Here is a 13,658-nt window from a genome sequence, read left to right as displayed (position 1 = left end):
AACTGAATTAATTATTCATTAGCATTAATCCTCTTGAAATCAGCATAATGAATCCAAGTTACTATTTTAATTATTAATTTTCGGCAATGATTTGACGTGAACCCCGCTGTTAAAATTGAATGCTGTATTTTTAACCTCAAAGCCTTTTAATTTCTCCTGAAAGATTTGTTTTGGATAAAAGGATTTTGGATACATCTACATACTCAGTTCTAAAATGACAACTAAACAGGCAGTTAATGAAACATTATAACTGATGAATAATTATTCAAAACAGGGCATGCAACTTCCTGGAGCACCACTCTTGTACAGAAATATTCATGCAGATGACAGTCAGCCAAAGTGGACTGTGGTGGGTGTGGAAACAGGAAGGACAGGCAGCAGTGGGGTACATTGTGGGAAGCTTGAGTTTGAGGCAGTGAAGGGGAGTTTGGACTGGATAAGGCATACCATCGAGGGAATATCCCAGGCTGGGGAAGATTCTTCACCAAGTGGTGGGAGATGAAGGTTTCAAGGGGCAGAAAAGTGAAAGTTTTTGGCATTGATTTGAGGTCCTTGTGAATCATGAGTGACTGAAATTCCCACTCCTCTGATTGTTAGTAATGCATGCAGACAGGGATCAAAGCCCATAAGATTATTTCACTGCCTTAAAAAGGGGCTGTAAGTGACTACCATCGATACAAATGCTAGCAAAGTGTTTCCTTCTATTAGTGCCACTTAAATTTTTAAAGTTATTCTCCTTCAGATGTGCATAAAAAGGAGGATGGGTGACTTACCATCAGCTGCACAGAGCTCCACCTCTTTTCTTCTTCACCCAAAGGTTACTCATCAGTGTTGATTTAGTTTGGGGATTTTTACGTATATCCACCCCAAACTTCATTCAAATGATGTAGGTAAGTGCTACTTTGGGATAAGTCATTTATGGTTTGCCTATCATAACAGATCAGTTAGGGAGTGTGATCCATGATCAATCAGTTTATCATCTTCAAATACTGGGAGAAGAGAGGCACCTGTAGACATTTCAGTGGTATTCTGATTGTTCTTTTTTGGGGCCTATGCCATCCCCCTTCTCAATGACCTCTAGCTGGCCTGCTATCATAGATGGACTTTAAACAAGTTGTATTGAATGTGACCTCGTCAGAAACAGTATTCTCTGTGACTGTGTAATTGGAAGTTTGTGTGTGCATGTGTGTGTCTCTGTGCATTTGAGAAGAGTCCTCTCTATCTTGGTGTCAGTAAAGGCTTTGAAGGTTTCATTGACTAACTACATCATTTATTGCACCAAGACAATTGTTAATGTATTTAAGATAAGATGCATTTATTATGACACTGGTAATGACTGTTTTATTATATTGTTATGTCTTATTTGATATATAATGTTATATTTTTGTGAAATAAAATAACTGAAAAATTGAAATCAATTGTCAGATAAATTCACTACAAGCGTAGCAGTCTTCAACTATATAGCTAGAGGTTTATTGAACATGATAATTTAAAAAAAATTGCTTAACAGATTTTTAGCTTGATTTCCATATTAATTGGTTGTATTTAAATTTTCAATTGGAAAGAATTACTCAGTAAATCACTTCAAACGAAATTGAATGCAAATATGGCCAATTTCATATTAGTATAAGTTAATAAATCTTATGATTAATAGGATTTCACCACTTTTCAGCTGAAATCTTTCCATATTTTAATCAATATCTCCATAATGGTATTCACCACATTGAACAATGTGGGTGAACCAATTCCATTAGATCTGACCCAATTAAGAACGCAACTTATTCTCCACTATAACTTTCCATTTCTACATGATTAGAAACAGTTACAATTTTGGGGTGATTTCAAACTAACTATTAAGATCATATTTAAGGGATATTACACATGCTATATGCTGTTTCCAGCATTAACTTCTCACATTATCTGCTGCAGGAGTGACCTCCTCAAAATGATGTCACATTGCTTCCATAAACCATGCCTTCTTAAAAATCCTGAAAAAGATCCTGCGTCAACAGAATGGTGGAAATATACTGATTTCTTCTGGTGTCCATCTATGGTGCCTGTAAGACTTTAATATTTCCCTATCAAAGAAGTCATACAAACATAGAAAATTTTCAAAGGTTAAAACTTGGGGAAAGGAATGAAAAATGAGACAATGAAATATACTGCTACAATGCTGCCATTATTTTATATGTTACAAGGTAACATCCTCGACAGGTGGAAGAAAACTAAGCCAGACAGGAATTGAATCTGTCACCTTTGGGTTGGCAGATGAGGACGTTACCCTGCCACCAAGTGGGTCGGGTTCTTTATTTTTGTTCCACCTTTGCCCATCCAAAACCTACTTTAATCAGCAGAATACCACTAATGATAGTAAATAATTACCTACTGTGTGGGGTATCTTGGATAGCCACACAGGTCTTCCTAGGACCTTGTTTTGGAATCTCTCAGTGAAAGCATCCTGTATCCTGACCAAAGTTGCTTGGAATCAGATGTGGACAGCACACCAATTGAAACTTGTATGTACTTTTTTGAAAAGGTCAAAATATACCACATGAATGAACGTTCTTTTTTAAGCATCAATTGTATACATGTACCGAGATTCAAACTTATTTTTTGTACCAAAAGTTGATATTATAGTTGAAGACAGATATAGAATGTAAGGGGTTAAATTATTCTGGTATTAGTTTCCACATCAAAGCGCCACCATTTTCTCTACAATGTTATAAATAAAACTACATCATTATGAATGTGACCGTTTTTATTAATCATTTCCAAATTACTTTTGCAAGCCATTACAATCACTTTGCTGCTTTTCCTTCATTGCTATATCAAAAAGAGCTTTCCTATCTAATTTACCCCCACTGTTTATTGGTAAGCGGCTCACAAATTTTGCCCCTCCATGCAACTGTTTGTAGAATATTACTTTACCTGAAAATAATTAAAGTTTAAAAATAATAAAATTTTTGCAATGAGCAATGGAGTAAACATTAATATCAATAAAAACGTTAATAATAAAAATTTGTAAATAGTTGCTAATTGCATAAATATTCATGTTTTTTCATAAAGTACTGACTTTATTTCAAAGATAAATATCAAAAAGATCCCCCCTTTCATTGACAATAGTAAGAATTTATGGTTAAATGAACTACATATAAAATATTTATTTGATTAATTTTATTTTTAGTGACTTCATGTACATTTAGGTACTTGCAGTTCCCTAATATAGTCCATGCATCAAAATCAGTATGTTTAACTATGCATGGGTTTATAGGATATAATGTTTTTGGCTAACGTTGGCTGTAGTTTGCAATTTATAGTATTAATCGGAAAACATTATCAAAATTAACCAACCAATAAGAGGCCGACCTTGGACAATCCATCACAACACTATACATTTTCATAAGCTTATGTGCACCTCTTCCCAGTTTAAAACCTTGATTCCCTCTCCCCATTACACCACTTTTTTCTATGCATTAATATATTTCTATTTAATTATTATGAAATAAAATGTACATATCGCAGTCCATTTTACTTGTAGAGAATGAAGATCTACATTTTATAGAAGAATTTAATGCTGCATTTTCATTTTATATAAGGAATAGGACTGCAATATTTAGGTTTTTTTAATAAGCCTCTCAAACATTGTGCCCTTACTTGAAATTTCCTGTACTCATTTGATGCAGTAGCTTATTTAGCTGTGATAACTGGTTCTTAGAGCCTGACCCTGGAGCATTGACTACATACTATACTAAAGGTGTTTAGTTGTATCCCCACCCCAATCCATATCATCAGTAGAAATGATTTATTTATAATGCAAAAGAAATAACCTTATAGCTTACAATTCATTATAATGGGACACACATATGAAATCTAGAATGTTGCAGTTTATTTTAATGCAATTGATGAGCTTTTATATGCTTAATGGTATTTGTAAGACTTGGAATATATTATATAATTGTTCCATTGGATGGCTTTCATTAGGATTTATGTGAGATTAAACATTCAAGAATATGTCTTTAGAAACCCCTCAATTAGGTGCTTTATACATGGTTTAAGAAATAGTAAACCTGAATAATGTATGAAAAACATTTTATACCTGCAACGAATTGCAGAATTTCATCTTCCGTGACTATCTTCCCAGGTTTGAGAACTATGTATGCCCGCGCCAAGGATGTAGTTTCAGGGTTAGGAAGAGCAACCACAGCAGCTGCTAGCACTGCAGGATGCTCTGTAATAACAGCCTCTATTTCAATTGGAGAGACCTAGACGGGAAACAGTTCACAATTTTCAATAAGCAAGTAAATGAAATACCGGAAACATTGAAAAAATGTCAAATTCAAAAAAAAGTTTTTCAATCACTCAGAATGAATTTATTCCACCAATTACTAATATTAAGGTTTTATGTGTATACATGAAAACAATAGCTTTAAAGTATATGGTGAAGCCGATATCATGTTACTGAATAAAGCCAGCAGCAGAATTTTTTGGAGAACCATTTGGAAACATACTTAAGTTGAATACATATATGTACCTTTATACAAATTTTAGAATATTTATATTAATAAATTTATAATGAAAGCATTTGTTGCACTTCAGGGTGCTGTCATTGCTGCCAATCTAAACATTGTAATCCATATTTTTTTGGCTTTCTTGAAAAAAACAATGCGAAAAAAGGAAAACCTTAGATTCCAGACTAGAACCAAACTATTTGAGTGGAAAATATATATAGTATGTCTGATTCCATTACTATGAGTCAGTTGGAGAATCAATTGATGCAATTGTCATTCTAAGTGTGTTCCTTAAGTTACCTTTAGTTCATTATGCTGCAATATTTATTTGATCCAAAGAACTTCTATCTTATGATAATATGGTGAAGGTTGTTCTCCAATTTTCTCTTACCTGGTGCATGTAGTATTTAAAAATGAGGTTGCTTCTGTCAACAATATATAAATTTCCAGACTCATCAAAAAATCCATTATCTCCAGTGTCAAACCATCCATCCAAATCTACTACTGGAGCGCATTTCTGAAAGCAAAAAAAACTCTCTTTTAGACATTTTTTGTACAATTTGTGTTACTCTTTTACTTCTTTAATTTTATTTCAATTGATATAATATAGATATTGGATATGATATTTTTCAACAATAAGAATGTATCCAGGAAAACAGGGTATATTCCACCGTCCAGAGAAGGGAACTACTCTAGTCTCTATAGCAAGGATTACATCATTCATCAATTCTTTCTCACTAGATAACAACATCCCAACTCTTTACATCCAACTCAGTAAAAACTGGTAGAATAATCTACAAAAGTTTGGTTTGCACTGTGTTTTCCCATCGATAACGGGCACCTTATGTATAACGCGCACCTAGAACTTGGTAGTTATGAATTTGTATTGTTACCGCGCGCCCAGAGCTTCATAGTTATCTTGAACGTTTATAGATGCCGCGCATCTGTATATATGTATGCGCGCGCAAAAAGTATATGTATTGTGCGATAAAGATACGTCTATATCCATACACTAATGGGTGGTAATAACCAATGAATACATTATTGCCTGTGGTTATACCTACAGTAAGTATACAGAAGATTAGAGCCAGGTGATTGAAATTAATACCAAACAACAGAAGGATAAAAAAATAAACAATATTTACAACCAAACACAATATGCCACCTTATTGCTTTTTCGCTTTGATTCGTAAGTCGAAACGAGACGCAGGGTTGTGTGCCCTTTTATTTGCTATATAAATTAACTTTGAGCAAATGAAATATTAAAAAAATAAGAGAGTGAATGGAATAGAATTTTCTTGTTTTGTTTGCTTTACGCCGCTTTGTTTGTATCAGCGTTCAGCTGTTCTAGACATCCTCCAAGATAAAACATACCGGCTACACGGTAATTGTTTTAAACCGGAATTGAGTTAAGTTTTCGTAATTTAGAATTTTCTCAAGAAAATAACACAATGAGAAGAAAATCGTATACAGCGATGTTTTAGCCAGAAGTCATCAATTTCTCGAAAGACGGGAAATCGCGAGGCTACCGGGATTTATCCATTAATAAATATTTTAAATCTAAGTTACGTTCTAATTGGGAAAAGTGGATGTTGCCTGGTATGAAAGACAACTCAGAATCGGGAAGGATTAAACAGTGTCAGTTAAATTAGTGACAACTTTTTGAATTCACCTTTCCTCCTCCAGAGCCCAAGTAGCCCTTCATAACAAATGGACATTTCAGAAGAAACCTGCCAATGGATCCTCTGCTGAGGGCATGACCTGTATCTGGATCAACTATCTGCCAGGGATGAAATAAAGTAAACGAGATTAAATACTTACGTAAAGATTAAACAAATGGTCAATAAATAATCATTAGTATTGATGAAGCATCAAAGGACCAAAGAATTTGAAGAAGTCAAGTATTATAATAATTTTTTCAAACAAATTTCAAACAGTCTACTTTGAAGTTAAATACATAACCAAAATAGCAACATTTTCCCATGATCATATGTTACTTCATTTGATGCTCTTGGGGTATTTCTTCAAGCTTCGAATTAATTGATTCAGATCTTAAATTTCAATCAATTTGAGAATACTTTGTAATCAGTGCATATCGAAATCAATCCTGGTAATTTAAAGTATTAAAGTAGTTTTTAAAGGAGTCACCAAGCACCTGTAAATTCTCTAATGTTCATCAATGAATTTGATTTATTACTTTTCAATTTAGCATTGCATGTTTTGGAGTGATTAGCACAATTCTTAGTGGCTACTGGATTATCATCTCTCTTGAAGTCTTATTTACTGATTAGAACTTTCTTTTATTAAAATCTTTGGCTCCAGCAATATACAAAGTAAGGTACCTTGACCATTACAATGTTATCCATTAACATTTGAGCATAAAATAGTCATGAATTTCAGGTAGCTTTTGAGATGATTGGCATTGAGTATGACATAGAAAATAATTTCACCAATGGTCTAAATCTGCTCATTTGACATTTCCAATGAGTTACGGCAACAAAGTATTATGTTGATAAATCATAAATTTATTTTTTGTTTGATTTCCTCCCTTCTTTATTTATTTACCTTTCCTTGGACTTGAGGGAAGAGCACTCCTGCTGAAGTGTAAATTCCTGGAACAAAAAATAGGAAAAATCCTTAATGATAAATTATTGGGAAAAATTCAATATTTTATTGCTAAAATACCCCTTAAAAATTTCCAAATAATGGCAATATCAAAATAATTTATTTACATTTACATCGATTGAACCACATGGAGTAAAACCCAAATTTTTGGGTTTTCCTCCATGTAGAACATTGGTGGACCATTTACTGAGTGATTTAAAATGACTTAAGTTTTCTACCAACTTTTAGTATTATTAGATACCACATCAGTCCTCACTTTGTAAATATTTCAAGAAAAAACAACTTGGTAAATGTTCACACTGTAGTTTGAAAGTTCATTGACCATGGATATTTTTACCAAGCTGTTCCATGAGCCATTTATGGAAGCAAGAATGGTAGCCTTCATTTCTTATGAGATGATTTTGTGAAGGCACTTTTTGAATCATGCCATATACTATGAAGGCATGTATGTTTATTATGCACGCTGACTAGGTGCTGTGCCAATACCTTGGTTGGACTGCATATGGTCTCAACTCTTTGCTTGATTATTCACAAAACATTGACTCTTGTAGGAAATTATGGTAACTGCATTGGAACTGAATCATTATTGAGCATTTTATTTTTTCTCCCCAAGGTACAATGGTCATACATTTGTGTATTCTCTTTTTCCAGAGGACCAGATACCACTTTAGTGCCATCATCTCTGCTATTCATGTGTGGTTGGAAGCTCTTAATCATTCTCAGATGCTTTGTGCATCAAGACTTAATCGTCATAAGGTCAATAGATAAAGGCAGACTTGCCTATGGTAACACCACCCTTAGCCACTAACAATTTTGCATGGCTAGAATATGGTATTGATGCAGCCTCTCATGAATGGATTGCCCTTCATCAAGTTACTAGCTTATTCTTTGAGACAGAGAAAGTGGCACTGGTTTAGTACGAGGGTCATCCGGAAAGTAGTACCCGTTCGTGAAATAAAGACACAAAAGTAAATATTAACAAACATAAAAAATTTTATTTGAAAGAGGATACTTTAAACTACTTCTCAACATAATCTCCAAGCAAATTAAGGTATTTGTCATAACGTGTGACAAGTTTCTGTATTCCTGCTGCATAGTCCTTCGCCGCCAGCTCATTGAGATACGCGAGGGACCCATCTTGCACAAATTTTTGCATAATGCAGATGGTGTTTAACAATTTCATGAACAATTGTTCGAGAAACATTGGGAAAATGCTCACAGATGTCATCAATTGTGACGCGCCGATCGTTCCTCACGAATTCGTCAACTGAGCTCACCAGTTGGTCTGTAATGACAGACGGTCTCCCCGAACGCTCATCGTCGTGTGTGTTCCCCCTCCCCATGTTGAAGTTGCGACACCACCGCCGAACAGACGACTCGTCCATTACATTGTCTCCATACACCTCCTTTAATTGGCGATGAATATCACATGGGCGAACGTTTCTTGCATTGAGGAATTTAATCACTGCCCTCACTTCACAACTGGCGGCGTTCTCAATTTTTTTAAACATTGTAAACAATCACAGAAACAACACAGGCAATGCTAGCGTCACGCAACTTGGCTCAGAGAAGGCAGACAAGCCACTGAAGCTATCTGACCTCGTCCAGCGGCTACTCGCGTCGTCAGCACTTCATGCGGCACGAACGGGTACTACTTTCCGGATGACCCTCGTATAATGGTCCATACCTACTCTCTCCCTATCCTCTCTCCCACAACCCCTCCTAACCCTCCTCCAATCATGCGACTCATCTCCACCTCTTCTCTAGCCCTCCCCATCTGCTCTATCCCTCTCTTAGTGGTGACATTCAGCACTTGCTATGACGTCAGTTTGTTGAACACAGAAAAAAAAACATGCATCCACTTTGCATTATCGAATTCATCCACCCCCTAGGGATATATAGTGTTGTATAAGTGTTTTATTCCATATGAATCTCTCTTATGATTTCATATACCATTTCCTGTTGATTCATATATTCAAAATATTCCAGAAACTAAGTGTATACTTACTTGAATCCTCTCCATCACCATCTTTTAACTGCCTGAGTCCTGCAATGGATGGGCATCCTTCACTGGGTGTTGGGCCCTCATTTGTTGTAGTTACCACCAACGTTTCTGACGTTCCATATGACTACAACAATAAGACCTATGGCTGAACAATTTATAAATTATCACATATAATAAATACTTATATAGTTATATGAATTATTGGTCAAATTGTTATAGCAAATTCTTGAAAGCTTAATGGCAGTGAAGTCCCCTCTACCAGTGTTTCTCTAAAGGAGATGGACAAGCATTACTCCAATTGAGTTGGTATCTCAGTTCCTGAAGTGGTACATTTATAAAATAATTTAGCATATCTCTGAGCCAAGAACTATTTAAATTTTTAAGAAATATCCATGTAACTTCAATTAACATTTTAGACTCTGATGGAGATATATATGTTGACCAATGATAAGAAATGAAAAACTACAATTTTAATGGTTTAAAACATAGAACACTGGAGTTAATTTTAAAAGTTTTCATTGGGAGATTATTTTCAGTCCACAGAATAATTACAGAAATGTTAAGTCACGTGATATTGTACTCACTATTAGAAAGATACACAAATGCACTTACTTGGGCAATTTTAACATGGGGCAGTGCCGAAGAAATCTTTTTGAGTGTTGAGATATCAAATACTGATCCTCCACAAATAATATATTTTAAAAAGGACAAATCATGTCTTTCCAATTCCCCACTTCGAGTCAACCATGATGCCACGTAGTGATACAGTGATATGGAACTCGGCTGTTGGAAGAGAAAATTACAAACTACAATGACCACAACCTGAATAGCAAAATGTGAATATGTTGCATATTAACCCCTAAAATGTATAAAAAATACTAAATTGAAAAACAAATCAGTAAAAAATGATTTTTGAATAAAATATCAGCCATCCAACATTTTAAACACTAGAGTCATGTATAATTCATGTATCCCACTTGATAATGACTTAAACCCCTGAAAGTAAGTAGATGGAAAAACCATTTTCACTTTCACTGCTGATGAATTCTTAAAATAGTTCCACGGAACTAATTAAAAATGGACATGATTGATTTTCGGCATAATTTTCTTAGACAGTACATGTTTTAAATCAAATTTCTGCCCCTTCCTTGGTTACCTAACGTTCTCCCCTCTATCACTGTCTTAAACATTCTATACAACATTCCCTAATTTAAATTTTATTAATTCTCTGCCGAATTTCATTTCAACCTCCAGTTCTTCCCATACCTCTTCAATCATTTCTTCCTCATGTACGCTGAACAGCACAGGTAATAATGGACAATCCTACCTTACACCTCTTCCTAACACTACTCATCTGGACTTTCCATCCCCCACTTGCACCTGAGCAGTCTCAGATATGTACAGGTTGCAGATTAGCCTCCTGTCTCTCCAATGTATTCCTATTTTCTGCAATACACCCATTTGTGTTTCCTTTATTTACGCTTTCAAATGCCTTTTCATAGTCTAAAAACTGACAAAACATCCTGTTCTTCTATTGTATGTTCCACTCTTTTAGTAATCTCATTTCTGCAATGGCATCATGCATGCCTCGGCCCTTCTTGAACCCTAACTGATCATCCCATAAGTTGTCATTTTCTCTGTTCTCCATCCTCTTGTCAATTATTCTGGGAAGCACTTTAGCTGCATATAAAATGAAACTTATTGTTCTGTGGCCCTCGTATGTTTTAACTTTTACCTTTTTTGGATTAGGAACTAATACTGATCTGACTAAGTCTTCCTGCCAAATTCTTCTCTCATAAATGCAATTAGTTAGTACATGAAAATTCTTACCCCCCACATATTCCTAAACCATAAGGTAGTTCTGTAGGAATGTTGTCTACCCCCAGGTCCTTATTTGATTTCAATTCCCTGAATGCCCTTTCTATCTCATCGTCGAGTATGCCTGGACCTAAGCTATCTTCCTCTACGTCATGTTCTCTTTCTATGTCTAACCTTGTTGGCCTAAGTTCTTTACCATGCAGTTCTCCTATATATTCCTTCTATCTCTCTTAGATCTTTCCTGTGTCAACTATTATCTCATCCAACTTATCTCTAACTGTTAGCACAGATCTTGTTCTATCATTGTCAGATCATTGTTTTAACCTTCCTGTTTAGCACACCAATTTCACCCTTCCTGTGCTAACTTTCTATATCCTCACACTGCTTCTTCCACCAAGCTTATTTGGCTCAATTTTTTACCTGGCTCAATTTATTTTTTAACTCTTTATACAGTGGAACCTCATAATATGAGCATAATCCATTCCACGATCTTTCTAGTAAAGCAAAACACTTGTTTAGTGAAACCACTTTTTGCATAAAAATTAATGTAAAATACAATAATGCGTTCCATGCCAAAAATAATAAATTATGTACAAGGTTTATTCAAGGAAAATTATTCATTGTTTAGGATCATGAATCACTTTCACCTTTCCTTCTATTGCGGAATGAATCAAGGAATGTGAATTCAATTTGTAAAAGAAAAAAGAATCAAAATAAATTACAAATAATTTATGACAAGTACCTGACTCCTTTTTGTTTTCATTTGTTTTCACCAATGTTTCAAAATTAGGTAAAAATGCACCTGAGAATAATCATTAAATAAATTTATGGTGCGCATCACCACTTCCTTATTAGAGTGGTGCCTCATAGGCATAGTACATAATCAAGTTTCCCATGACCTCCACATCCCATTTAGCCTGCGGTCTTCTCAGATTGGATTCAACTTTTCTTGAAGGTTCGTGGAGTATCTGAATGGTAAACAATCAGGGGTTTGATTTTCAAATAGCTAGTTGGATTTGCGCAAAATAGCAGTGTGATATGGTCTTTCATTGCCTTGTGGTCGGGCAATGCATTCTCTTCTTCTGTTATGCACACAAATATAGGTTTCCTTTGGCATCTTCTTCGTTGTGCAAATTACTCACTGCGTGATGTTTTCATTAAGTGAGGGTCCACCATACTTCCTTCTATTTAACTCTCTCTTTATATTTCAATTCTTCCATTTCACATAATTTTATTATTTCGTAATGCGAGACATTTTAAGGCTACCCTTTTCACTTGGATGAAAGATTTAGCTTCATAAAATCAAAATTCTTCAGAACCAATTTTAGAGTACTGGGAATGACAAATCTCTGTCATGCCATATAGCAGGTAAATGCAGTTAACAACTCTAATGAAGCAGAGTTATTAATTAGTCTTGCCTCACTTGAATTGCTTCATTTCTTTCCCAATTGTATATTTTTGCTTCTTTTCTTCCTCTACTCCCAAATTGTGCTTACTGCACAGTAAGACTAAGCATTCATATTCATTACAATTAAGTACCATGTGGATACTTTTTTAAAAGTGTGCGGTTGAAAACTTAAGACCACAATTCAGCATCAAAAATAACTTAGAAAAAATGGTTTAAAACATTGTGCATGTATGCCAACTTTAAAATGCTATCAATTATATCATATTTCAAATTAATTTAGTGAAATTACTTAGAGTCAAATACACCCACTTCTCTTTCAGATATGAGTCTATTTTGGACTATCAACCAATTTTCATAGTAGTTGGGGCAAAGGTGGCAACCATTTAAAAATATTTTGTTAAATGATGGTGGAATGTGGATGAAAATCAAGGGACATTAGTGGCTTTCAAACTTGTTGACTGACTTCTTTTCATAAAAACTCCTCACCTTGTAACTCAGAAGATGTGACATGAATGAGTGTTTATTAAACTTAGAGATGGTAATAAGGGTATATCCAAATATTATTGCCATGCTCGTATGCATGAAAGCTCCAACAGAAAAATTTCCCATGAGAGACAATAGAGAGTCGCCTGTTACAGGAGCCCTGTAAAAGGAATGAGTATTTAGATGAAAAAATAGAAATGAAATGTTACAAATTTGATTATGTTCCAAAAATATTCAATAAGGTATAAATACAATTATTGCTTAGTGGTGAATCTCAAAGCTTGACTACTTAGTATTTTCAAATTGTTTCATTACTGAAGGGCAAAAACGTGAATTTTTTACAAAATTATCTGAATCATATAGGTAATATATTTTACTTGACTACATTTTTATAATCTCACATAGTGAAGTTATCTTGCATTCACTATTAAAATATAAGGACATTATTCTTTGCATGCATATTAAACTATTTAAAAGGAATTTCCATTTTTGCTGGGTCGGGATGTGTATACTATATGTCGATTGATTAGCATTAACACATTTCACTTCAGGCACGAAAGGAAACAACTGAATTAAAATAATCATGTTGCTATTCAGAGATGTTTGCATAAAATATCGACAACTGGTCAGATACAATGATAAATGCGGTATAGTAGAAAACTGACATTCTAGTCCCTATATTTTTACCAAAGATCTATGACTCTTTCCTTAATAGATGGAAAATACGACCAACTTCAGAACAATTTGCCCACAAAATTCCTATTTGACATTCCATTAGTAATTTTTTTCAACATAAAAAATGTTGGAATTT

The 13,658-nt window shown here is 34.5% G+C and overlaps 2 protein-coding genes and 1 long non-coding RNA gene across 4 annotated transcripts in view; 2 read left to right on the top strand and 1 right to left on the bottom strand.

Moving 5' to 3' along the window:
* The window catches only part of LOC139698570 (atrial natriuretic peptide-converting enzyme), a 110,766-nt gene extending 109,376 nt beyond the window's left edge, over positions 1-1,390 (top strand). The window contains exon 15 of the mRNA XM_071597410.1: positions 275-1,390. Coding sequence (XP_071453511.1) covers positions 275-502 — 228 coding nt within the window. The 3' untranslated portion in view covers positions 503-1,390. The remainder of the gene's footprint in view (positions 1-274) is intronic.
* A 1,033-nt stretch (positions 1,391-2,423) lies between these two features.
* The window catches only part of LOC139698564 (uncharacterized), a 44,234-nt gene continuing 32,999 nt past the window's right edge, over positions 2,424-13,658 (bottom strand). Inside the window, exons 6-13 of one of the 2 annotated variants that reach the window (XM_071597405.1) lie at positions 12,851-13,007; positions 9,751-9,921; positions 9,142-9,262; positions 7,074-7,120; positions 6,181-6,288; positions 4,900-5,025; positions 4,097-4,262; positions 2,424-2,523 (exon numbers count right to left, since the gene is read on the bottom strand). In XM_071597405.1, coding sequence (XP_071453506.1) covers positions 2,486-2,523; positions 4,097-4,262; positions 4,900-5,025; positions 6,181-6,288; positions 7,074-7,120; positions 9,142-9,262; positions 9,751-9,921; positions 12,851-13,007 — 934 coding nt within the window. In that variant the 3' untranslated portion in view covers positions 2,424-2,485. Of the gene's footprint in view, positions 2,524-2,775; positions 2,929-4,096; positions 4,263-4,899; positions 5,026-6,180; positions 6,289-7,073; positions 7,121-9,141; positions 9,263-9,750; positions 9,922-12,850; positions 13,008-13,658 lie in introns of those variants that run through there. The other variant, XM_071597404.1, reaches the window with a different exon arrangement.
* The window catches only part of LOC139698565 (uncharacterized), a 45,375-nt gene continuing 37,587 nt past the window's right edge, over positions 5,871-13,658 (top strand). Inside the window, exons 1-3 of the long non-coding RNA XR_011702996.1 lie at positions 5,871-6,107; positions 6,195-6,307; positions 7,785-7,889. This is a non-coding gene — a long non-coding RNA (uncharacterized lncRNA). The remainder of the gene's footprint in view (positions 6,108-6,194; positions 6,308-7,784; positions 7,890-13,658) is intronic.

The sequence above is a fragment of the Hetaerina americana genome, unplaced genomic scaffold (genome assembly GCF_022747635.1).
Source record: "Hetaerina americana unplaced genomic scaffold, ioHetAmer1.1.p SCAF_89, whole genome shotgun sequence".
Taxonomy (NCBI): Eukaryota; Metazoa; Arthropoda; class Insecta; order Odonata; family Calopterygidae; genus Hetaerina; species Hetaerina americana.
The sequence above is the reverse complement of the archived record's forward strand: the minus strand, read 5'-3'. Positions and strand labels throughout refer to the sequence as shown.